This window comes from Thunnus albacares, chromosome 20, assembly GCF_914725855.1.
Source record: "Thunnus albacares chromosome 20, fThuAlb1.1, whole genome shotgun sequence".
Classification (NCBI taxonomy): Eukaryota; Metazoa; Chordata; class Actinopteri; order Scombriformes; family Scombridae; genus Thunnus; species Thunnus albacares.
The window spans coordinates 21,549,405-21,571,947 of record NC_058125.1 but is presented as its reverse complement, the minus strand read 5'-3'; the positions used below and the strand labels follow the sequence as shown (position 1 = coordinate 21,571,947).

The 22,543-nt window shown below is 39.9% G+C and overlaps 3 protein-coding genes across 36 annotated transcripts in view; 2 read left to right on the top strand and 1 right to left on the bottom strand.

The window, feature by feature from the left end:
* The first annotated feature begins 12 nt into the window (after nucleotides 1–12).
* Nucleotides 13–2,682, top strand: g6pc1a.2 (glucose-6-phosphatase catalytic subunit 1a, tandem duplicate 2). Its single transcript, XM_044338610.1, has 5 exons — nucleotides 13–307; nucleotides 429–538; nucleotides 1,143–1,263; nucleotides 1,649–1,764; nucleotides 1,905–2,682. The coding sequence occupies exons 1-5, from the start codon at nucleotides 75–77 to the stop codon at nucleotides 2,405–2,407; spliced, it is 1,083 nt and encodes a 360-aa protein (XP_044194545.1). The 5' UTR covers nucleotides 13–74; the 3' UTR covers nucleotides 2,408–2,682.
* Nucleotides 2,683–7,104: 4,422 nt separating this feature from the next.
* LOC122971677 (zinc finger protein 2-like) lies at nucleotides 7,105–12,788 on the top strand. 2 transcript variants are annotated; one of them, XM_044338418.1, is made up of 3 exons: nucleotides 7,105–7,378; nucleotides 9,017–9,208; nucleotides 9,793–12,788. In XM_044338418.1, the coding sequence occupies exons 1-3, from the start codon at nucleotides 7,261–7,263 to the stop codon at nucleotides 11,436–11,438; spliced, it is 1,956 nt and encodes a 651-aa protein (XP_044194353.1). In that variant the 5' UTR covers nucleotides 7,105–7,260; the 3' UTR covers nucleotides 11,439–12,788. The 2 variants fall into 2 exon arrangements, with proteins under 2 accessions (XP_044194353.1, XP_044194354.1); XM_044338419.1 differs by lacking the exon at nucleotides 7,105–7,378 and adding an exon at nucleotides 7,954–8,282.
* Nucleotides 12,789–13,586: 798 nt separating this feature from the next.
* LOC122970970 (ankyrin-3-like) overlaps nucleotides 13,587–22,543 on the bottom strand; it is a 162,698-nt gene continuing 153,741 nt past the window's right edge. For 31 of the 33 annotated variants that reach the window (XM_044337358.1, XM_044337360.1, XM_044337355.1 and 28 more), the window contains 7 exons: nucleotides 19,663–20,386; nucleotides 19,364–19,556; nucleotides 18,864–18,947; nucleotides 17,407–17,490; nucleotides 16,873–17,139; nucleotides 16,090–16,161; nucleotides 13,587–15,233 (listed from right to left, as the gene is read on the bottom strand). In XM_044337358.1, coding sequence (XP_044193293.1) covers nucleotides 16,114–16,161; nucleotides 16,873–17,139; nucleotides 17,407–17,490; nucleotides 18,864–18,947; nucleotides 19,364–19,556; nucleotides 19,663–20,386 — 1,400 coding nt within the window. In that variant the 3' untranslated portion in view covers nucleotides 13,587–15,233; nucleotides 16,090–16,113. The remainder of the gene's footprint in view (nucleotides 15,234–16,089; nucleotides 16,162–16,872; nucleotides 17,140–17,406; nucleotides 17,491–18,863; nucleotides 18,948–19,363; nucleotides 19,557–19,662; nucleotides 20,387–22,543) is intronic. The other 2 variants (XM_044337371.1, XM_044337383.1) reach the window with 2 other exon arrangements.

Sequence of the window (22,543 nt, the reverse complement as noted above, 5' to 3'; positions counted from 1 at the left end):
AAAACAACCGGCTGTGTCACTGATAGCAACAGTTTGTCTAACTGGCTCACACATCAGCAGACTGAAGAGCTAAGATGCTAACCGCTATAATGGACGCCGTACAGGGTTTTGGGGTGAGCAGCACCCACTACCTGCAGACCAACTATCAGGATGCCCAGGGCCTGTTTCTCTGGGTGTCCTGGGCGGCTGACCTCAGGAACACCTTCTTCATCTTCTTCCCGCTTTGGTTTCACCTGCGGGCATCAGTGGGCATTAAGCTCATCTGGGTGGCTGTGATTGGAGACTGGCTGAACTTGGTGTTCAAATGGTGAGTCAAGTACACCTTTGAGTTCGAATCTTAAATTTGAGAGCATAATAACTAAAATCTAATGTCCCTAAAAGTTTCATTTATATTATAAAGAAGTGCATATCTCTGTTGTCATCTTCAGGATTCTGTTCGGGGAGAGGCCTTACTGGTGGGTCCATGAGGCGCCTTATTATGCAAACTCTGTTGCTCCTCACATTGAGCAGTACCCCATGACCTGTGAGACAGGACCAGGTGAGAAATAACCCTAATTCTAACCCCAGCAACCTACTTGGATGCTGGCTCCCTCTTAACCCCCATTTCTCCCACTTTCTGTACATGGTGTACAATTATTCCTGGAATATTGCTTGGCCTCAGGTTTGCTGTATGATCATTTATTGAAACATAATTAAATTATTACACATGTAAGCATATGAGCTAAAAAAATTAAGGTCTAGATCTTGACACAGGGCCTCAAGATCACCGGCCCTTTTTATGTCAGTTGAAATTGTACTTTAATGGTGCATACTCCCAATACAAAGTGACAATTAAATTAAATTACCACACACCACTTGCCACACAGTGACAGGAAAACAGAAGCTTTTGGGCTTTTTGACAATTGCCCAATCTGCCCAGTTTATAATCCAGGCTGTGCATCTATACAAGGCATAAAAATGAGTTCAAATGCTTGCTGCTCATTCATTCATTCACTCATTCACTCATTTAAGTTTTGAAACAACAACCAAAAACAGTAAATTCTCAGTGCAGCTTGCTGTAGTTTGCCTTACTTTCTTGAAGATAAGGCTCTCCTTGGGGTACCCAGACACTTATATCTGCCCTCTTTGTTTGTGTTATCCAGGCAGCCCCTCCGGCCACGCTATGGGAGCTGCAGGTGTCTACTACACCTTGGTGACCTCGATCCTCGCCATCATGACCAGCAAAAAGAAATATGGAAGCAAGAAATCCGCCAACAAAGAATGGTGAGTCCAAGAACTCTTCGTAAATCTTTGGTTTTGTTCGCTTGTCTGCATTGATGTTGGTGGTGTTTACCCTTTTCTTCTGTCCAGAGCTTATCACTTTGGACACTCTATCTGTTCTGTGTTGCGGTTGATCATTGACTTCTGAAAACGAATGCTTAGAAAGGGGGGACTGTTTATGAGTTGTTTTGACGTCCAGGTAGCTTGAAGTTCCCATGATAAGCATAGCGTGACTGTTTCATTTGTTATATTGCTTTAAAGGTTTTACTTGCTTGTTCTGGGGCATTACCAGAAAAGACCAGACCGATTTAAATCAAGTGTTGCACCCTGTGTTTTGGATTTACAAAAAGAGAAATAATCTAAGTTGTCTGAATTTGTATTTTGATAGGTATTTGAAGGCCATTCTGTGGACACTGTTCTGGGGAGTCCAGGTGTGTGTCTGTCTCTCAAGAGTCTTCATCGCTGCCCACTTCCCCCACCAGGTCATTGCTGGTGTTATCACGGGTCAGTATGGAAATTTTTAATACATTCTTTCAGTGTGTGATTGGATATCTTATTAACAATAGACTAAGTCCAATTATTAAGCCTGTGCTGTTGCACAAAATGTTCACCTGGGCTTTCCAATGTGTTTCAATGGATCTTAGGTATGATAGTGGCTGAAGCCTTCAACAGAACTCAGTGGATCTACAGCGCCAGCATGAAGAAGTACTTCTACACGACCCTCTTCTTGACTTCCTTCGCCGTCGGCTTCTACCTGCTGCTCAAGGCTGTGGGTGTGGACCTGCTGTGGACCCTTGAGAAAGCCCAGAAGTGGTGCGTGAGGGCCGAGTGGGTCCACCTGGACACCACACCCTTCGCCAGCCTCCTGCGCAACATGGGTACCCTGTTCGGCCTGGGCTTGGGCCTGCACTCCTCCCTCTACACCGAGACCAAGAAGAGCAGCAGCACGTTGGTCAAAGCAGGCTGCATCATCAGCTCTCTGGTCCTGCTGCACCTGTTTGACTCCTTCAAGCCTCCCACGCACACCGCAGCCCTCTTCTACCTGCTGTCCTTCTGTAAGAGCGCCACTGTGCCTCTGGTCACCGTCAGTATCATCCCATACTGCGTGAACGGAGCTCTGGGCCTGCAAAACAAAAAGGGAGTGTGAACAACAAACTCAGATTGTAAAGACTTATAAAATGGGAGTGCAGAGTAGTCTCTTCCAGGATCAAAAAAACTTTACTCAGGTGCTTATTGCCAAGTGATCATCAGGAGACACCTAAGAGATCAATGGGAAATTGTCATTTGTGTCAATTGGACTCTGAAGTCTGTGAACACTGTGTGACACTAAGTGAAAGCACTATCCACAATGCCCAGTGGCACTTACAAAGACTCATGTTTTGAATATAGCAAAGTAAGATCATTATAATTGTTTCAGAATCCTGGAAAAGGACAAACAACATTAACACAAGAGTCTAGCAAATTAATGTTTGCTTACAGTTGCTGTGTTAAACCTCACTTTAAGGACGATAACAAACTCATTTTTGTGAGTTATTTCAGCTATAATAGTAATGTATTTTTAAATGTTATAGAAAGTATTTTTGAAACGGTTTTGAATATTTTTTAATAAAAATCTTGTATGAAATGTATGAAATGGCTTGGTTTGTGTTGCACTACACCACACAATCATACTTAATTTTACCATGTTTGCTGATTCATAGCATGTATCTCTTCAATCACATACAGTGAACAGCTTCCACTCCCATAATGTACTTAATAAACTTCCATACATTATTAAAGAATTTTAATGCAGTGACATGCACATGTATGTTTACACACATTAGCAAACTCCATCTGCTAATGAAGATCATATCATACGATCGAAAGCTCCAGAAAAGGGCTGCATCATGTGTGACACTATTCATTTTCTGTCAGTTGACCAATTGATTAATCATTGCAGCTTTACTACAGAACATTTCCTGATTAGGCCTGCAGATAAGATTGTTTTGTCACCAGTTTAACATATAGTTTTGAGGATACTGAGTGACATTCAATCCATAGAGGTTAAACCTTAATCCTAATCAACAGGCCACATGACTCACCCTGATCCTAACCTGTAAAGCATAGCTTGTTTTGGGGGGAATTGTACCTTTTCTCTTACTTACCCAGGGAGTGATACAAATTACAGATGTCCTTTTAATGTTTAGGTGTTGCTGAAAACATTTTAGTTTAGCCCAATTATTGGATGTCTGTGGGATCAGTATGCAAATTGAGTCATATGTAGGGAAATATCAAACTTATCCAATGCTGAGTGCTTAATATGTTGTAGTCATTAACCAACCATCAACGATTTTCATTCATCAGTAGCTTTGAGCAGAGCTACATCTGATCCCATGGAAATCCAAACTGTACACAGAGACAAAGAACGCATCAATATGAGTTTGTCTGACTCTGTGGAAGAAGCAAAAAAGTACAATATCCCCTGACCTCAATTAAGATGAAAATCATGTGTTATTTTGTTGACTGCGGTTCCAGTGAAACCAAACCAAAGATATTACTTCTGTCCCCAGTGAGATGACTATGACTCTGGTAAATTTCCAGCATTTATCCCCAAATGAGGCATTTGACATAAATACACACATAATAGACACTTAAGAGACTCTCCAGAAGCTCCACACCCCATAATGGATGTTGTATAGCCTCATTAGATAAAGATACCAATTTGGCAAAGCCATACTGGTGAGAGTGAGTTATAAATCATTAACTCAGCATCAAAGCCCTGGCCTTTAGCCTGACTGGCAGCGATGACATAGATCCACACGTCATACAGCAATCTGTGTGTCAGTCAGTGCACATACGGCCAGTGGTGCAAGCTGAACATTCAATATTTGTCTGTTTGTGTTTTGCAGAATACACGCATGACATCCCTGATGAACAGTGAGTTGTGATAAAACTTTTGCACGTCACCGCCATGCTTTTCAATGCTATTTCTCAAAACTTGGGTCAATATTCAATGCTATATATATATAAAAAATAAAAGTAGGTCCTAGATACAGCTTTAAAAACACTGCTGCTGATTATGAAAGAAAAAAGAATGCTTTTTAGTGAAGCTGCGTGTCCTTTGATGCCAACACCCTTCCCATATAAATGTAATGTAAGGGCAGTTACATAGAAAAGCTTTTTGGTGAAGTTTGATGGACTAAAGTGCACAAGAATGTCCCAATTATCACATAGAAACAGACTGTTGCTATGCTGTATGTATGCAGAAGTGCATATTTAAGAAAAATATGTGTGAAAGTATGAGAATTACTTACTTTCTTTATTACCTATTAAGTCATAAAGTAACTAATGAATTACTTATGAATACCCTTCTAATAGAGGGGATGGATTCTTTATTTTCATTTAAATGGACACACTATACCTCATATAAATAAAGACTTCCAGCAGTTGACATTGATGCTCCAAAGATAAACAAATCATTGCTGAAACCACACACACTACACATGGTTCCCAAGCCAAAGACAAGAAAGTAAAGCATTTCCTACATAGAAATGCAACAAAAGTGAAACACAATATAAAAGCTACTATTACAAGACATTTTTTCTTTGTTACCAGGTACTATCCAGGCTTTTTGACAGAGCAAATGGTAAAACTGCTGATCCTGCAGCTTTGTTTGTGTGTACATACAGACCTGCAGAGGTGGAACTGAGACATGTGAGTAACACCACACGTTGGCATCACTACACATGATGTCAGTACTCTTCTTGCCAAACTACCAATGACTAATTACTTATTACCCAGGTTTGATGCAATGTCACCCAGTTTCTGGCTATAAAAAGGCCTTGACCTAAACTTCACTGGCCAATTTGAACTGTTATGGTGATTATGCTTTCACTCCTTCCTGTATAGAATGACACTGGATCAAAATGCATTTGTGATCTCCTCATATTTTGGTTTGCCTTCCAATTTAGCAGTTATATCTTGTTACCAGTGTATGATCTTCTCAAGAGTCTTTGCTTCTCTGCATATTGATCAGGAAAACCCTTGTGATCACATTTCAACAAACACCAAGGATAGACTGCCAACTGGACTAATGGGGCCAATCCAACAGAAATTCAATGAAAATAGAGTCAGAGTAAATTCCATGGAAAAAACTGCAATATCAAGGTCCAAAGCCTTAACTTGTACTCTGTTCATACTACAAATTAAGGCTATCACTTTCAGTGGCGGAAGAACTAAGATCTGTTACTTAAGAGAAAGTAGTGAACCACAATGAAAAAATACTCAAAAGTGCATAACTATTGTCAGCAAAATGTACTTAAAGTACCAAAAGTAAATATACTCTTTATGCAAATGGACCAATTTAGAGTGTCATATTCAGCACACATCTATATATATTATTTGAATGTTAAAAATGATCAATTTATTTGTACATTTAGTCTAAGCAGCATTTTAATGTTGTCAAGGGAGAGCTAATTTTAACAACGTATACTGTTGAAAAGTCTTTAACAATACATATAGCCTATAACAAACTGATCATATGTTTTACATTTAAAATATTGATCTGAAAAGTAACTAGTAACTACTATGGCTGTGGAATAAATGTATTTGAGTAAAATGTACAATATTTCCCTCTGAGATGTGGTGGAGTGGAAGTATAAAGAAGCAGAAAATGAAAATACTTAAATAAAGTACTTCAATTACCTCAAAATTGTATTTAACTACAGTATTTGAGTAAATACTCCACTACTGACCATTTAAGGAATTTTCGTCAGTTAATAAATTTCCTTGAAAAAATTGAAAAATATAACAACTCTTCAACCTTTTTAAGGAAAATTGGTTGTGACCCCCCAAATTTTTATTTTTTCCTACAGCACCTGAATCCAGATGGTTAGGGAAAGAATGTGATCACAGGAAATTAATTGTAAAAAACCCAGAGTTTGGTGAGGGAAATAAAGACTGCTCGGACCTGATGAAAGTAAAATATAAGACTTAGTCAAGTACTGTACTTGAACACAGTTGAGGTATTTGTACTTTACTTGAGTATTTCCATTTTATGTTACTTTATACTTCCACTCCACTACATATCAGAGGGAAATATTGTACTTTCTACTCCACTTCATTTATTTAACAGGTTTAGTTAATTTTCAGATAGAGATTTGACACAATGGATAATATAACAAGCTTTTAAAGTACAACACATTGTTAAAGATGAAACCAGTGGTTTCCAACAGCTCCACCAAATAGTGATTTTTCCCTCTAAACTTTTCACATGGTTTCATTTCAATAAATGTTCAAATGATCCAATATTTCACCAAAAATCAAAGATTAGAGGAAAAAGTCCAAAAACTGAAAACAGATTTGTGTATCAGAACTTTGTTTTTTCTTCTTTCCTCTCACATTAATCATTTCACGACCCCTCAGATTTATCTGCTGACCCTTTAGAGGGGCCTGACCCCTAGGTTGGGAACCACTGGACTAAACTAACTAACTGTATATAAAGTCGTTGAAACTAGCTCCACCTCCAGCAGCTATAACAGTTACATGCTGCTCTAACACTGATGCTTCAGTATTAATAATCTAATGATGTCATATATAATAATATATCAGTCAGAGGGACCAAACCACTACTTTTACTGCAATACTTTAACTACATCAAGCTCATAATACTTATGTACTTTTACTCAAGTATGATTTTTCATGCAGGACTTGCACTTGTAATGGAGTATTTTACATTATTGTATTGGTACTTTTACTTAAGTAATGGCATGTACTATTTGTATGAATGTGGGACCCTCACATCGAAGATCGTGACTCATGTTGGAACAGATGATGGCGATATTGTACCATTATGGTACCTGAAAGGCAAAAAGAAGAAGACTGCGACGGAAGTAATTTGGCTCCACATGACCAAAATGGTGACCCAATGTTGTTTGTTTGTTTTGCCTGAACACGGTGTTCTGTAGTGCTGCTGTTGCTACAAAATGTTCAGATAGTAAAGAAGGACACCATCGGTCTACCATGTCTAAAGTGCAGGTGGTGCGGGCGCTGGTCGCCGAGAGACTGGCGGCAGCCGCGGAGGAGATCTACAGTTTTGTCGAAAGGATGATAACAGAGAAGAAGATGCTGCACACATCTGGTTTGTAAACTCATCATTTCACACAAACTCACCTGATTTAACCTCACCGGGTTAAAACTGAGCCAAATCTGGTGGAAAATGTCAAGTTTTTTTTTCCGCAGATAACGTACTTAACATGCTACAGCTGAATTTAACAGAGTCATAAGTGAAGGAGTGTTACGTCATAATAATAATAAACCCACATGTCGAATTTAGCTAACGTCATTTAAATGCCGTTTTAAATTACCGTTAAGTTAAGCTAACTAACCGTTAACTCCTAGTTAACAAGTAGCGACTGAATGTACGTTAACCTAATTACAGGTTGTAAAACGTCCACCTTCCTACCAGATTTAGCTCAGTTTTAATTTAGACATCTTTTCACCTGCAAATAACAGAATAAAACCGAATATTTAAAATAATAAATAACTAAGCAAACTTGACCCCGGTGTTACACCATATCTGGTGGCCCATCAGATTCTTTGACCTACAGTTGTTGGAAGAAGTACTCAGAAGTAAGAATCCTGTATGTAAAATCATACTTAAATAAAAGCATAGAAGTATTACCAGATTTACTTAAAGTACTCAAGTAAAAGTACTAATTTTGCAGAAAACTTTAAAACTTTAGTACTTCAAGTATGATTTTAAATACAGGATTTGTACTTGTAATGAACTATTTTTACATTGTGGTATTGATACTTTTACTAAGTAACGTAAATCTGAGTACTTCTTCCACCACTGCAGGTCACAGAATCTGATGGGTTACCAAATACGGTGTAACACTGGTTTTGGTTACTTGTGTTTTCTTGAGTAAACCATCCACTGACTCAGGATAAAAACACGCCAACAGTCTGTTATTCAGTAAACTTAGCTAATAAAGAAACTAATGCAGTCTAATACAACCTCCCTGCTATAAATCCTACCTCAGGTACGGTAATAATGTTCAGTTTTTTGTTGAAACTAGTATTGATTCAACTTAATTTTCGTTTTGGCTGGAGGCTGTAATTTGTGGTAGTGTTGAATTGTGTTGCATTATACTGAGATGTGTTTTCCAATATTTTTTATACCCTCATAGATAAAATAACCATTAACTAGTTAGATACTACAGTATATTTTCTCCTCTACCCCTACTGGTGTCTGGGCATGAAGTTTGTGTTTTTATGAGCCAAAGTTGTGAAATATTTACTTCTGAAACTTCTGCCACCACCCCCATACAAATAAAACAAATGGACTTAAGTTTGTGTTGATTAAAGCAGTGGAGTGACAAATATAAAACCTCAAAGAAATTTGTCTTTTCAGAAACATCTTGGGTATATTTTTGTGCCTATTTTGCCTTTAGTTTAAAAATGTGTCTGTGGTTACTGATGCCAAAAAGAGTGGACGATTGGGGCTTGCAAACGGCACTGATTATGGAGAGATGGCTGAAAATGGACAAATTAAAGGTTTTCACATGAATGTAGCATTCTGGCAGCTTTCAGTCAATTTGCAGTTTCAGACAAATTCTCACACAGACTTTTGAAAGGAAGAAATAATAAATACATACACACAAATCAATTCGGGCGGCCCAAACAAATAAAGTCTTGCTGAATCATTTTTCTCATTTGGGGACAAATGGTGTCATAATTTTGCATCTTACTTGTGCCCTAATTTTCATTCCTCCAGAAATGTCACCTGAACAGCAGAGGGCAGCTGTACACAAGCGACTGTCTGTGGTTGCTGACGAGATATTCAGGATCCTAGAGATAATGATGAGTGAATATGAGGCAGAGAACTCCCGTTCCCAGGAGGAGATCCAACGTCAACGCAAATTGCTGGACGTCACGTTGAAAACGGAGACAAATTTTCACCCGACAGGTACATTGTACATTAAATAATGTTTTATATTGCAAGAATTATGAGTTACTTTACAGTTGTGTCATTGATTTGATGTCCACAACCCAAAGATATTTAGTTTATTAACATGGAGGAGTAAAGAAACACAAAATATTCACATTTGAGAAGCTGGAAGATGAGAATTTGGACTCAAAACAATTAGTTTGTAAATAATTGATTCATCTTAAATGAATTAATCATCTAATTGACTTTCTTTCCTGCTTGTACCATTAGCTTTTCATTTGTCATCATTTAGTAGTAAACGATTTACTAGTAAATTATTAAACACAACAAATGAAAGTGAGATTGATGAAAGTAGTGACGGATGCATTGCACTGAGGTCCCTGCTGTGCAGTTATTTTGCTGTTTTGCTGTTGTGGTATTATTTCTTAATGTATTCAATATTTGTGCTTGTGTTGTGTTTGTTCTTGTGACTGAGGTAACTGCTGAATAGGGCTTTTTTATGCATGCATACACACTTTATAGGAAATATAGTTATGGCCTTGGTGGTTTGTATTTATTGCAATTTATATTTACATACATTTTCTTCTTGATCTTTTCTTCAGATGGGCTTCTACTCTCTGGGTCAGACTGTCCCTCTGAGCTGCAGAGGTGCAAGAAGAGTACAAGCCCCAGTCAGGTCCAGAAAACTTCTGATCCACCACAGCTTAAAGATGCCTCAACGGAGACGGACTCTAAATTAATCTATGGTAAGACCTCACATCCTCATCAAACACGAAGCGCAGAAAAGGGCACCTCGACGATGATGGAAACAGAAGCGCAAGGAGAGCACTCTGGGGTGCCACTTAACGACAAGGAGGTACTTTCATCCAAACATTCAGAAGCCGGGAGTGAAGATAATGATAGCGACAAAGAGCTTAATGAGACCCCTCTTAAATCGAACAAAAGAAATCAAAATCTGAGTGAAGACTGTTGCAAAATGTGTGGAAGGGCTTTCCACAAAGATCATGCTGGGGAGAAAATAAGAAAGCACACAAGGAAAAATGCTTCAACAAACATGAGCCAAACCACAGGGCAGAGTTGTTGCAGAGTATGTGGGAAATTTTTCCGGTACAAACGTTCCTTTCTGAAACACGTACTTAAGCACGATCATAGCGCGGATCTCTGCGGAGTTTGCGGAAAACATCTGGACTCTGACGAGAGCCTCAAGGTGCATTTACAAACCCACAATGAGGAAAACAGCTGCAGGGATCAAACGGATGACAAACAGTCGGAGGAGGCAGAGTGCTCTGACGCCGAGAGTAAAGTGGATGACAGTGACGAGGACTGGAAGGAAACTGACAGGACGGATAGTGATGATGGAGAGAGTGATAAAGATGAGACCAAAGAACAATCCTATTTAGAAAAGTCAAAAACAAAGAGCCAAGGATCAAACAAGCCTAAGAGATCTAAGAACAAAGAATGCAAGGATTTATCCCCTCTTAAATATTGCTGTAAAGTCTGTGACAAGTCTTTCTGCTACAGAGCCTCTTTTTTGAGGCATGTGCAAGAAGACGAGAGGGATACAGATCTTTGTGGCGTGTGCGGGAAACGTTTCGAGTCTGAGGAGAGCTTGAGGCTTCACTTGCAGACTTACATCAGAACGAACGACTGCGAAGTCTGCGGCAAACATTTCGACGGCCATAAACAGCTGGAGATGCACATGAGAACGCACACGGGAGAGAAACCGTACATCTGCAGCGTCTGCGGCAAGGCGTTCGCTCAGAACGGAAATCTTATGGGACACATGAGAGTTCACACAGGGGAGAAACCATATGTTTGCAACGTGTGCGGTCAGAGCTTCAGCTTTAAAGAGTATATGATGGCTCATATGAGAATCCACACGGGGGAGAAACCGTTCCTGTGCAGCGTCTGTGGCAAAGGATTTAGACAGAGGGGGACTCTGAAAACGCACATGATGATCCATACAGGAGAGTCCTCGCACCGATGTAGCATCTGCGACAAGAAGTTCTACAAGAGCGGAGCGTTGAAAATCCACATGAGGTCCCACACAGGAGAGAAGCCATATCTGTGTAACGTTTGCGGGAAAAGCTTCACCGCAAGCGGCTCGCTGACCAAACACATGAGCGCTCACGAAGGGGAGCGAACGCACTGCTGCACCGTCTGCGACAAAGGGTTCTTGAGGAAAGAGGATCTGAAAAGACACGTTCAGACTCACAGGAAGGAATCCACACAGCTAACAAGTCTTTAAAGGACAGATTGGTTACAGCCCATTAAAGGAATAGTTCAACATTTTGGGAGTAATGCCGTCTTTCTGTCTTTTCAAGAGTGAAATAGGAGGATTAACTGTGGAGCTGGTTAGCCTAGTTAGCCTTAGCATATATACTGAAAATGGGATGAAACGGCTAGTCTGGCTCCATCCATGCTGTACTAACACCTCTAAAGCTGTCACAGAAAGAAAGCAAACATGTTTCCATTACGAACTATTCCTTTAAGAGGTGCTCATAAGATATCAAAAAAAAACCCCTGCTAAACCAAGGATTCTTTGACATATTTTTAGTAGTTATATACAGATGGTCACATGTTTTTGGTAAAAATTTGTTTATGAAAAGTGAATTTCAATAAGCTATAAGCTATATTCAAACACATGCCTGATGACTATAAGGCTTACTTTGCTAACATATATCATGTCTTTGTTAACTCAGATTAAATCTTTTGTGAAAATTAAATATCACATTTTTTTTGGTACTTTTAGAGAAACGTCTGTACAAACCTTTTCTGTACAATTCTACTTTGGTTCAGTCCAATTTGTTCAGGTCTGATTTGTATATTCATGTTGGATCTTTTGTGATTTTCCTCTTGTTCCCTTTACTGTTGAATCTTTGTCATCCTCATCAAGATCAAGATCTATTCAAACAGACATGGCAACAGTTTTATTGGGAACATTTAACTGAGGCTTTGCACCTTGAATACAAAATCTTCTATTCAGAAAATGCCCATTTTAATCATGGTATGATGGGCTGGGATTCAAAAATCAATAATGTAGCCACGTTTTGGAAAAGATCATGACGCAATATGTGAAATAAGTTGCAAATGTGAAATGCTGTAGTGTAGTTTTTCTGGCCTTGCAAGTGTTACATTTAATAAAATAGTCACCAACAATTTTTAACTGAGTACATATTTAATAAAAAATATTTTTAAATAAAGTTTAAGGAATAAAAAGTCTTGTTTCTGCAGCTGCCTTTTTTGTTTTTGTTTTTCATGAAGAAACCTTCAGTGGAAACTAATTAATCTCAAAAAGATGTGAACTGAAAGAAAAAAATCCACGTATGTTTTTTTTAAAATCTTGTATATCATCTATCTGATGTTCAGAGAATTTTGTCATAAAGTATTTAAAAAATGTACTGTTTGTTTTATTGTTTTTCCTTCAATCTGGGATGAATTTTTCACACAAACCAAAACTGTATCTATTGTATTAGATGATCTTTTTTCCTGCTGCCAAACTTCACTGTACCTGTGTGTTCACTTTATAAGTCACTGTCACATGAAATGGTGCTACAGTTTATTGTTTAACATCATTAATAAATGCAGGAAATCTGTTCTTCTGTTACTGACTGCTTACTGTTAACATTTTTAAAAATGCAACCTAGAGAAGAATTCCTCTGCTATTCAGATTTTAATGAACTAGAATTTGAAGACAAAGTAAAAGTTGTGTATCTTGATAATGTTTTGAGCTTTGCAGAAACGCTCAGAACAGAAATGTTTTGGTTTCCAGGAGTAAAGTCACAGATATGAACATTACTACAGAAATACTATAATCAAAAAATATTATATTGAGTATTCTATTTAAATAATTTCTTCTCAATAATCAAATAATGGAGTCATAGTTCACAATATTATGTATAATACTAAATAAATTAACTAAATAATCAAATGCAGAGTACTAGGGCTGCAACCAACAGTTGTTTTCACTATTGATTAATCTGTCGATTATTTTTACAATCATTCATTTAATTGTTTAATCTAAAAAAAGTCTGAAAATAGTGAAAAATGCCCATCACAACGTAAAAAAATATTTGATGAAGTATATAAAACAGAGAAAAGCAGAGAATTGTCACATTTGAGAAGCTGAAACCAGAGAAAGTTTATTTTTTAATGCTAACATATCTCGAGGGATGGCAACGTCGGTCTGTTGAACGGTCGACAACTTTGCACCAGACTGAAACATTTCAGCGACTATTTGACGGCTAATATGTAATTTGGAAAAAACATTCATGTTCCCTAGAAGACCTCTGACTTTTCCTCTAGTGCCAACGTGAAGTTGACATCTTTGGTTCAACAGACACGGGAGGGCAACGTGACACAGTGAACAGGGAGAAACCAGACCGGCTCACAGACGTTCAGTTTAAACACAATTTATTTTTCTGCTTAAATAATTACTTGGATCATCCAGTGTAGGCTATGTTGGTTTGTCATACATGTTGGTACCAGATTTATCATCAACAATGGATGCTTACGGGTGGTTTTGTATGAAAAAAGACAATGGAAAAAAAAAAAATTACACAGGAACAGAAAATCAGATTTTTACCAGTGTGTTTGTGATCAATACTGTTATTCATGTGATTTTAATTATTAGTAAAAATGACGAGATTTAGGTAATGGGGCTAAAAATGAGATTCTCTGTTCACTTGTAAATACAATCAATTAAATAAAGATAAAAGTCATCAAATCATCAAAATAAAAACAGTCCCCATTTAAAAACCACAGTGGACCTAAAAGCCGAAACTTCTAGTATGCATGATGGGTGTACAGATAGACAGTTTTTATTTGATGTTACACACTCACGGGGCTGCTAGCAGTTCGGAGCTAACACAATGTGCGCCAGTCTGCAGGTTACATAAGGGGGGGTGGGGTTGGGGGTGGGGTGGGGTTGGGGGTGGGGTGGGGGGGACACTGTCTCTCATGAGTGCCTTCCTGAAGCATATGAACTAAGCTTTGCTATCTCACCATGTGTGTGTTTTGATTTTTTTTTGTAAAAAATAAAATAAAAACAGTTATAGATGACAGATGGTTGGGTTATTATGAGTGCTCACACAAACAGAAGTACCATCAAACCCTCTCTAATTGTATTACAGTGCTTTGAATTAGGAGGAGAGGAGAAAAAAAAAAAGAAAAAAAGAAAAGCTTTAAAATAAAGTGACGTCACATGCAGCGAAATATCAGTTCTCTGAAGACAAAGAATGTTCCACAGACAGAGCGGAGTAGCAGTTGGCTTTAAAGAAATGTCCTTTGTTAAAATCAAGCAGTTTTTTTTTTTTTTTTTTTCCTCATTGGCTTCTCATTTACATACAGCTTTTTTGTTCCTTTTTTTTTTTTTTTTTGCTATTCATTTAGGAAGAGCATGTCAGGTCACACACTCAAGGCTTGCTCAAACAGTGTCGACCTCTCAATACAAATGCACCGACTCTGCAAAGCTTCATCAACTCAAATCAGTGCATAAACAATCTGTGAAGCTACTGATTTTTTTTTTTTTGTGTGTGTGTGTGTGTGTTTTTTAGATTTTATACAGTGTCATTTATATACAACAAAATCACCCATTTACTATTATATTTCATTTTTTAAAAAAAGAACCACATGTTACACCCCAACACTGTGGGTCCAGGAGGAAAAAATAGACCATATAAGGCGAGTGTCTGAGAAAAAGTGATTCACAAGTCTTCCTTATCTGTCAGCAGTAAGCCTTTTTTTTTCTGTTTGTGCCTTCTTTGGTCACAGACACATTTCATTCGTCAAAGATTGAGAAAGTTCCCGTTCACGTCCGTGCGTGTCCTTCGGTGTTGTTTCCAACAGTAAGTGAGTTTGGTGACATGCTCATGCGAAATCAAATAAAAGTAACTTGTTTTGCGTTGTCTTGCTGAAAACCATGCGTTGTAAGTGAAAGCTTCAGACACTTTTTGGCTGATTGACGAGGCTCCCCTGTTTCATGGGTTCCAGTCCGTTTTTCCTCCCAGGGAGTGTGTGGAGACGCAGGTGGACGTCCGTGGTCCTGGAGGGGAAAGGATTACACGTTAATAATCAAGTCAGAGTGCTGCAAATGGATTTTTATATTATAGATATTCAATGCCACAGATCTGTGATAATTTACTGAATATACGATTACAAATTCTATTAAAAATCAATGGTGCTGAAAAGATTAATTGGTGAGTTGGTTGACAGAAAGTTAATGACAACGGGTGGTTTCAGCTTCTCAAATATGAGGATTTGCATATAAATGTATTGTCATTTGAATATGTTCAGGGTTTGGATTAGAACTCTGGGAAAACATAATTTTAAAATAATTGACAGATGAATCAGTAAATTGGACAGGTAGTGAAGAAATAATTTGACATTTTGGGAATAATTTATTCTTTTTCTTGCCAAGAGTTAGATGAGAAGATCGATACCACTCTCATGTCTGTACGCTCAATATGAGGCTGCAGCCAGCATGCAGTTAGCTTAGCTTAGCATAAAGACTGAAAGAAAGGGGAAACTACAACTTGTCATTTTTAGCCATAGGTTTTTGTATTGATCAAACAAACAAGATGCATGTCAATTGGTGAGCTTTCTTATTTTAGGACTTTGGACAGACCCAGGCTAGCTGTTTCCCTTTGCTTCCAGTCTTTATGCTAAGCTAAGCTAATCACTAGCCTCATATTTTCAGACAGGAGAGTGCATTTCCTAAAATGGCAAACTATTTCTTAAAGTGCTAATAATGGTTCAGACAGGTTTAACATTCAGACAAGACATAGTTTTGTTCCAACATTAATTTTAGTGCTAAAATTTCAGAGCAAAATGATGATGACCCACTATTTGGGCTTCATAGATTGATATTTATTGACTTAATGAATGGGCGACAGTCTTACCAGGTTTAGTTGAGAACTCCACTGTTACGACTGACTCTTCTTTCCCTGTTTCTTGCTGGCGCTGTCTCCAGGCTTGGCAGAGAGAGAGAAAGATGGAGGGAAGCAGCGAGGTTCATTATGAGACAGAAAGGGAAAGAAAAAGGGAGAAAAAAGATTAGTAGTGTTCTCGGCTAAAAATGACTTGTGTGTTAATGAAGCAGAGTTCAACTCAGCTACTGCATGTCAGGAGATCATGCTGGAGGAGAGACGAGTTTAAATAAGAGAAAAGTTCATGTTACAACTTCTTTTGCAAACAACATGACACACGCTTGCAAAAATGCATGTTAAAAGAGGTTTTTTTGTCTATATTAATTAAAACACTTCAAAATATTGTTAGTTTTCAGCCCAATCAACGAGCTAGGACCACCATATAACAGGTGTATACAGCTATTATCTGCATCTGTTAGTCTGTGTTGTAAGACTAAGTACTACTGATTCACTGCAGTACAGAGGAAACACACAAAGTACAACACAACCACTGCAAACTGGGAAACATTTATATAGGCGGTAAGACCATTTCTACTCCATTAGCACAACTAGCATAACAGCAAACAGCTCAGATTAATGCTGGGAACAGACAACAGCTCCAAAACGCCCAAATGTGACAGATGTGGGACGTCAGAAATTAAACCGACTAATCCTTTGAGTGATTCAGCATTAACACACAATTACAGCTTCATGCAGATTCAAGCAGGCTTTCTATAGCTCAGTCAACTAAGTTAGGTGGTTGGTTCGAACGCCAACCTCAGTTTTCCCCCCTCCAGACTTCTCGCCCTTGTGGCCCTGCCGGGAGCGCTTCCCCCTCTTCTTGCCCTTCCCCCCTGTGGCTCCTGCTGCCGCTCCTGCTGAAGAAGCAGTGTCCGATCCACCTGTGGCTACATCACCATCACCATCACCATCACCACCAACACCACCACCATCACCACCATCGCCTTCTTCTGTAACAGTTTCACTTTCGCTTTCCCTCTTTTCCTCTGAGTTGAACACACGGCGCACCACCTTTCTGATCACCTGTGTGGGGTAGAATCATGTCAGGGGAGGAGGTGCGGGAAGGAAAGCAGGAAAGCATTTTGTGAGGAGAAATAATGGAAAGAAGGGTGAGAAGGAGGAGGGTACATAGGAGTGTGTGTATAAGTGTATGAGATAGCATGTGTTTGTGCTTTACTGTGTGACATTGGTTTCAGCTGTATTGTTAAACTGGTGTGTGTGTGTGTGTGTGTGTGTGTAAGCTGTAGGATAAAAGTGAGAGAGTTAATGAAGGAGGGTGATGATGGTTACTTTTCTGGTGACCAGATTCCCGTCTTCATCTGTAAACTGCTCCTCTGTCACAGACTCCCCAGGAATGTTTCTGGCCTCCTCTCCCTGATGTGAAGGTTTAAATATGGATGGAGGAAGGAGAGACGGAGGATGTGGAGGACGGAAGGGTGGACGCACAGGTTGGGAAGAAGTTTGAGAGGTTATCTGTGAGATTGGTATTCAGATAATACAGCAACATTTCCAAACAGACATCAGCCTGCCTGGCACAACAGCAAGGTTTCCCACTGTTTAAATCAGGGAATTTGGAAATGGGTGCAAAACCAAAAATAATGGTAATGAAGACTGAGGCAGTTCAAGTAAAGTTAAATGTGGTTTCATTGTTACAAATGCTCAGATAGATATAAAGAGATCCTTATACTATATGAAGGGATTTGGAAACCCAACTGATGCTAGTGCTTTATGCAGGCTGACTCAACCTGTTTTTGCAACTTACACTTCAAAACACGCGCCCGTAGTAGCAGAGACACTGAGACCAATGATGCAAAAGCTATGTTTTTTTTTGTTTTACGGATATTCATCCTACAGAGATGTGAACAAAGTTAATTATTCAAATTATTAACGGTCATATCAATCACAGTTTCTTGGCAAAACTCAGAATCTAACATCTTCAAGAGGATGTGGTGTCCAGAGGAAAAAAAGCGAATGCATGAGAAATTTCAAAAATGAGGCTTTATTTACACAGAGACAGATCATCTGTGTTTAATCTGACTTACGTACAATACTGTTGATTTTGCACATTACATTTTAAGCATCTAGTTGATTCAGATTGAGCAAATGGAGCTCAGTGTCATGCTTGAGGACATTTTGATTAAAAAAACACTGATTGTTATGGTAATAAAACACATGATCTTTTGGTTACTCAATGGTCCCTTTAACTGCTCAGGTGACCTATTCCTACCACTCATAATAAAAAAGGGGGTTGAACATACTTCTTAGATTTTCTGCTCCTGTGGAAATCCAGCCTCACAATTACACTGAACTTTACTCTATATGGTAGCCAAACAAACAGCACAACCAACAGTCCGCAAACAAGGTAGCGACACCAAACAGCAAAGCTGGTAATGTTGTGGCTCACACCAACAAGCAGTGAGTAGCACTTCATGCTACAGCAAGGCTAAACATGTACTGAACATCTGCAAACTCTCCCCTCCAACTGATAAGTTTTCTTTCAAACTATGGCCGCACACAAACACAATTTTTTTTCAATTTTTCTCTATAAAACACACAGATGCTGTCAAACACACAGAAGAGCTGTGTTCCAAACCTAAGCACATCTTATGTTCACAATCTTATTTTTTTCTCTCTCCATCATCTCTGTGACTCACTCTTGTCTTCTCACACGCTTACACAAAGTCACAGAGCTTATGCTAGTGCACTGCACACTGCCTCGAGCTGTCCACACACCAGCCGTCACACACCTTGAGTATGACCCGTCTGCGAAACACCCTGGTGGTGATAGTGGTCTCTTCATCAGAGCCGGTCTCGTCAGCTTTAGCGCTCTCCTGACGAAGGTAGCCCAGTAGCAGTGTGACATTAATGTCCCCAGTGTGGAAGAGTGTGAATGTGTCTTCAATTTAAGACTTCATTGTATCATTGTAATGGTTTAAATGTAGTTAAAATTTAATAGAAGACCAATTTTTCCACTGAAATGAATATGATAAATAGTGAATAGTTAGGACAGGTTAACATTTGTAGGCTGTGAGGCTGTAGTCTGTCACTAAAACCAAATAGGTAGGTATAGGTAGTATATATGAGCAGTGTATATAAGACAATACATTTGAAGACTTTTTTTCAAGGCATATAGACACCGCAATGTGTTTGTCTGTGTGCTAACTGCAGCTATATTTAACTGTCCTAACTCAATAAAGGCCAAAATGAATGTAAAGAAAAGTTAACTGTCTGGAAGAGTGACTCTTACCTGGACTTTGTGCTGGGACCTGTCACCTCCCTCCTCTCTTTTGTCCTCCAGGCCTTTGCTTGGTCCTGCTGTGCTGCTGTCCTCCTGAGATCCTTTCCTCTTGGCCTCCTTTTCCTTCTCCTCCCTGGCTACATCAGTGTGACCTCCATTCTGTTTGTGGGTCTGAGCTGGCGAATCAGCTAGACTGTCAGGGCTTGGGGAGTGAAATATATTTGAAATGTCTGGTCTGCCTGTAAACCTTGTTGTGCAAATGTGTAAACAAAAATGGTAGAGAAGCAGAAAAACTAGACAGATCCTACCTCACTCCCTCAGTGCTGGGGCTGTGGCCAGGGGTTGCTGACTCGATTATTGCGCTGGATGTCTCGCTTCTCCAGCCTGGAACTGAAGACATTTCTTTTTCTGCTTGCCGTACTTGTTCGAGAATGGCATTCAGCCTCTCCTCTGTCATCTCCTCGCCCTCCAAGCCTCCTTCCAAATTTAATTCCTCCAGCAGACTCAGCAGCTTCTCCTCGGTCATCTCTTCCTCTTCTTCCTCCTCCCTTCCATTTCCGCGACCAGTTTCTGAGGCAGCATCCTCGTTTTGGTGTCCTCCCTGACTCTCCAAAACAACACCTTGCCCTGTCTTCAGTTCTTTCTCTAAGGCCTCAGCATGCTTCTCTGTCTCCTTTCCTTGCTGCTCTACTGCCCTTCTGTCATTATCTGGCCACTCACAAGAAACCAGCTCCGTCTTCTCTTCCTCAGACATCCCTCTTTCTCTAGTGGTCAAGGTTGTATCTTCCGCCCCAACAATGGGGGGCTCCAGGGCAAAGGAGCTGGAGCCTGGAGCGACAGTAATGGGTTTGCTGCTGGAGGTACTGGTGGTCTGAGTGAGAGAGAGGTCGCTAGGTCTAGTAAGGGTAGTCTTGCTAGGGGATTCTACACTAGCATCGCCCTCACCAAAGAAGTCATCTGAGCGCAACGGGGTGGGGGGCTCGTAGTTCAGGTCTGTGGGGGTTTGCAGCTCCAGATCTATATTTTGGTATCCTGAGTGGATGGCAGGAGTAAAGGATTAGAGGATAAGGGGATTGAAGAGGGAGGGGAAAGATAAAAGAGGGGGAGGAAAGGAGGGAGGGAGGGAGGGAAGGAGAGAAAGAGTGGTGGAGGTGATGAAATGACAGGTGACACTTATATAGAAACATTTGCAATACTACCAAAAGGGTTGCATGTGCTCAAAAGCCACACAGGTGTAACGCCAATACACTTTAAAGCTGCATTAATTCATTGTTTCGGCCACTTGGGGGCGGCAGAACATGCAAAAAACACAACATTGGATATTAAGACATGAAGTTGTTATAGTGACTGTTAGATTTCACTATAACTGAATGTAATGTTACCAATATTCACTCTCCTTGTAGCTCTGTTTTAGTCTCCACCTACTCCTGAGAAAAATATCTGACTCTCTACAGTAACTGCTAGATGCTCCACTTTCTTTACCATTTAGTGGCGAACTTTTTCTGTTCTGGTAGGTAGCGTATAGTGCAGCTTATTTGCCCACTGCAGCTGGTAATGAAGTCGATTAGAATTAAGTCGATGGGCTGAAAACGCTAAAAGAAAGCAAAAAAGATCTGTAGAGCTAAGGGAGCTGCAGAGTCAGGTGATAATTCTCTGTGGGTTTATCAAAGCAAAAATCTTTACACATTACACATAGTCTTTTGATCCATTGTTAAAACAAAAAAATATGAATTGATGCAGCTTTAAGGAACAACTGTGTGACTTCTGAACCAGCGCTACAGAAAGATCACATGACCAAATCACAAGGAGATGGAAACAGAAATGACAGTACCAAAGACAGAGTATAAGACATAAGATAGGAACCTCACTAACACTTCTCTATTTATATAAAATTTAGATGAACACTCAGTCACACTAACATCATCTGCAAAGTTTCAAACTGGCACTTAAGTCTGCCGAGCCTTTTGCAAAAGCACTTAACTTCAGAGCCAGCCTCAGACTCCGAGCTACTAATTTCATTTGAAATGCAGCAGTGGTGAAATTAGTGAGGGGGGGGGGGGGGGGGGGGGGGTTGATTTCAGCTCAATGTCTCAATGAACATGTCAGTTTTAACAACGTGATGAGCAAAAGCTTGAGTAGAATCCAGGTAGGTTAGTTGTGTTGGTTTCAGCAAAAGGCAGAGAAGAGCAGAGCCACCAATAGGCATCTAAATGTAAAGCTCAGGAACAGAGCGATCTCTCCTGAAGTAAGGAGGGATGCCGGGAGGGAGGGGAGAGGATGGAGGGGAGGTAGGAAGTGAAGGGGAATTGGCAGGAAGGGGAGGAGAAGACGGGGGAGTTAATGGAAAAAGTGTAGAAGTGGGAGGAGGAAAGGAGACATATATTAAAGAGGGAGAGGGGGGAGAAGAAGAAGAAGGAGAGGGGAAAGGAGGAGAAACAGGAGAGGGTGATGGATGGGTGGTAGGAGGAGATGAAAGAGGGGGAGAGGAAGGAGCAGACATGTAGAGGGAGGTGCAGGAGGAAGGGGGAGAGGGAAGAGAGGGGGAGGACTGAACTGTAGGAGAGACAGAACGGGGAGGAGGGCAAAGAACAAGAGGAGGAATAGAAGATAGGGAGGAAGAGGGAGGAGGGTGACGAGGGATAAACGGAGGAGGAGTGAAGAATGGGGAGCAGCTAAATGGGCTTCGGGGGGAGGAGAGAAGAGTCGGGGAGTAAGGCAAATTGAAGATGTGAGGAAGAACAGGAGCGATGGGCAGGAGGTAAACAGGAGGTGTGGAAGGGGGAGACGGAAAGTGAAAGAAGGAGGCAGGAGAAGGGACAGCAGGAGAAGAGGAAAAAGAGACAGATTTGATATTGGGATAAAAGAGGGGAGAGGAAGAAGAGGTAGGTTTAGAGGAGGAGTGAGGGAGGAAATGGATGGGAGGTGACATCTTAGGACAGAGGGGGAATGTAGGAGATCTAAGAAGTTTTGGAGCTACTCCAATAATCACAGTTCACATGGAGAAAACAAAAAAGATGCAGAACTGTTAGATGAGACTTGGATGAAAAGACAGACACAGCATGTAAAAACCAAACAGGTTATTAATGTGCACAAAGACAGTGAGATGGAAATATGAATGACGGAGGCAGAATGTTTCAGAAGCTGCAGAAGCAAAGATACGGCTCCTCAGAATCATGGGATTGCTTATCT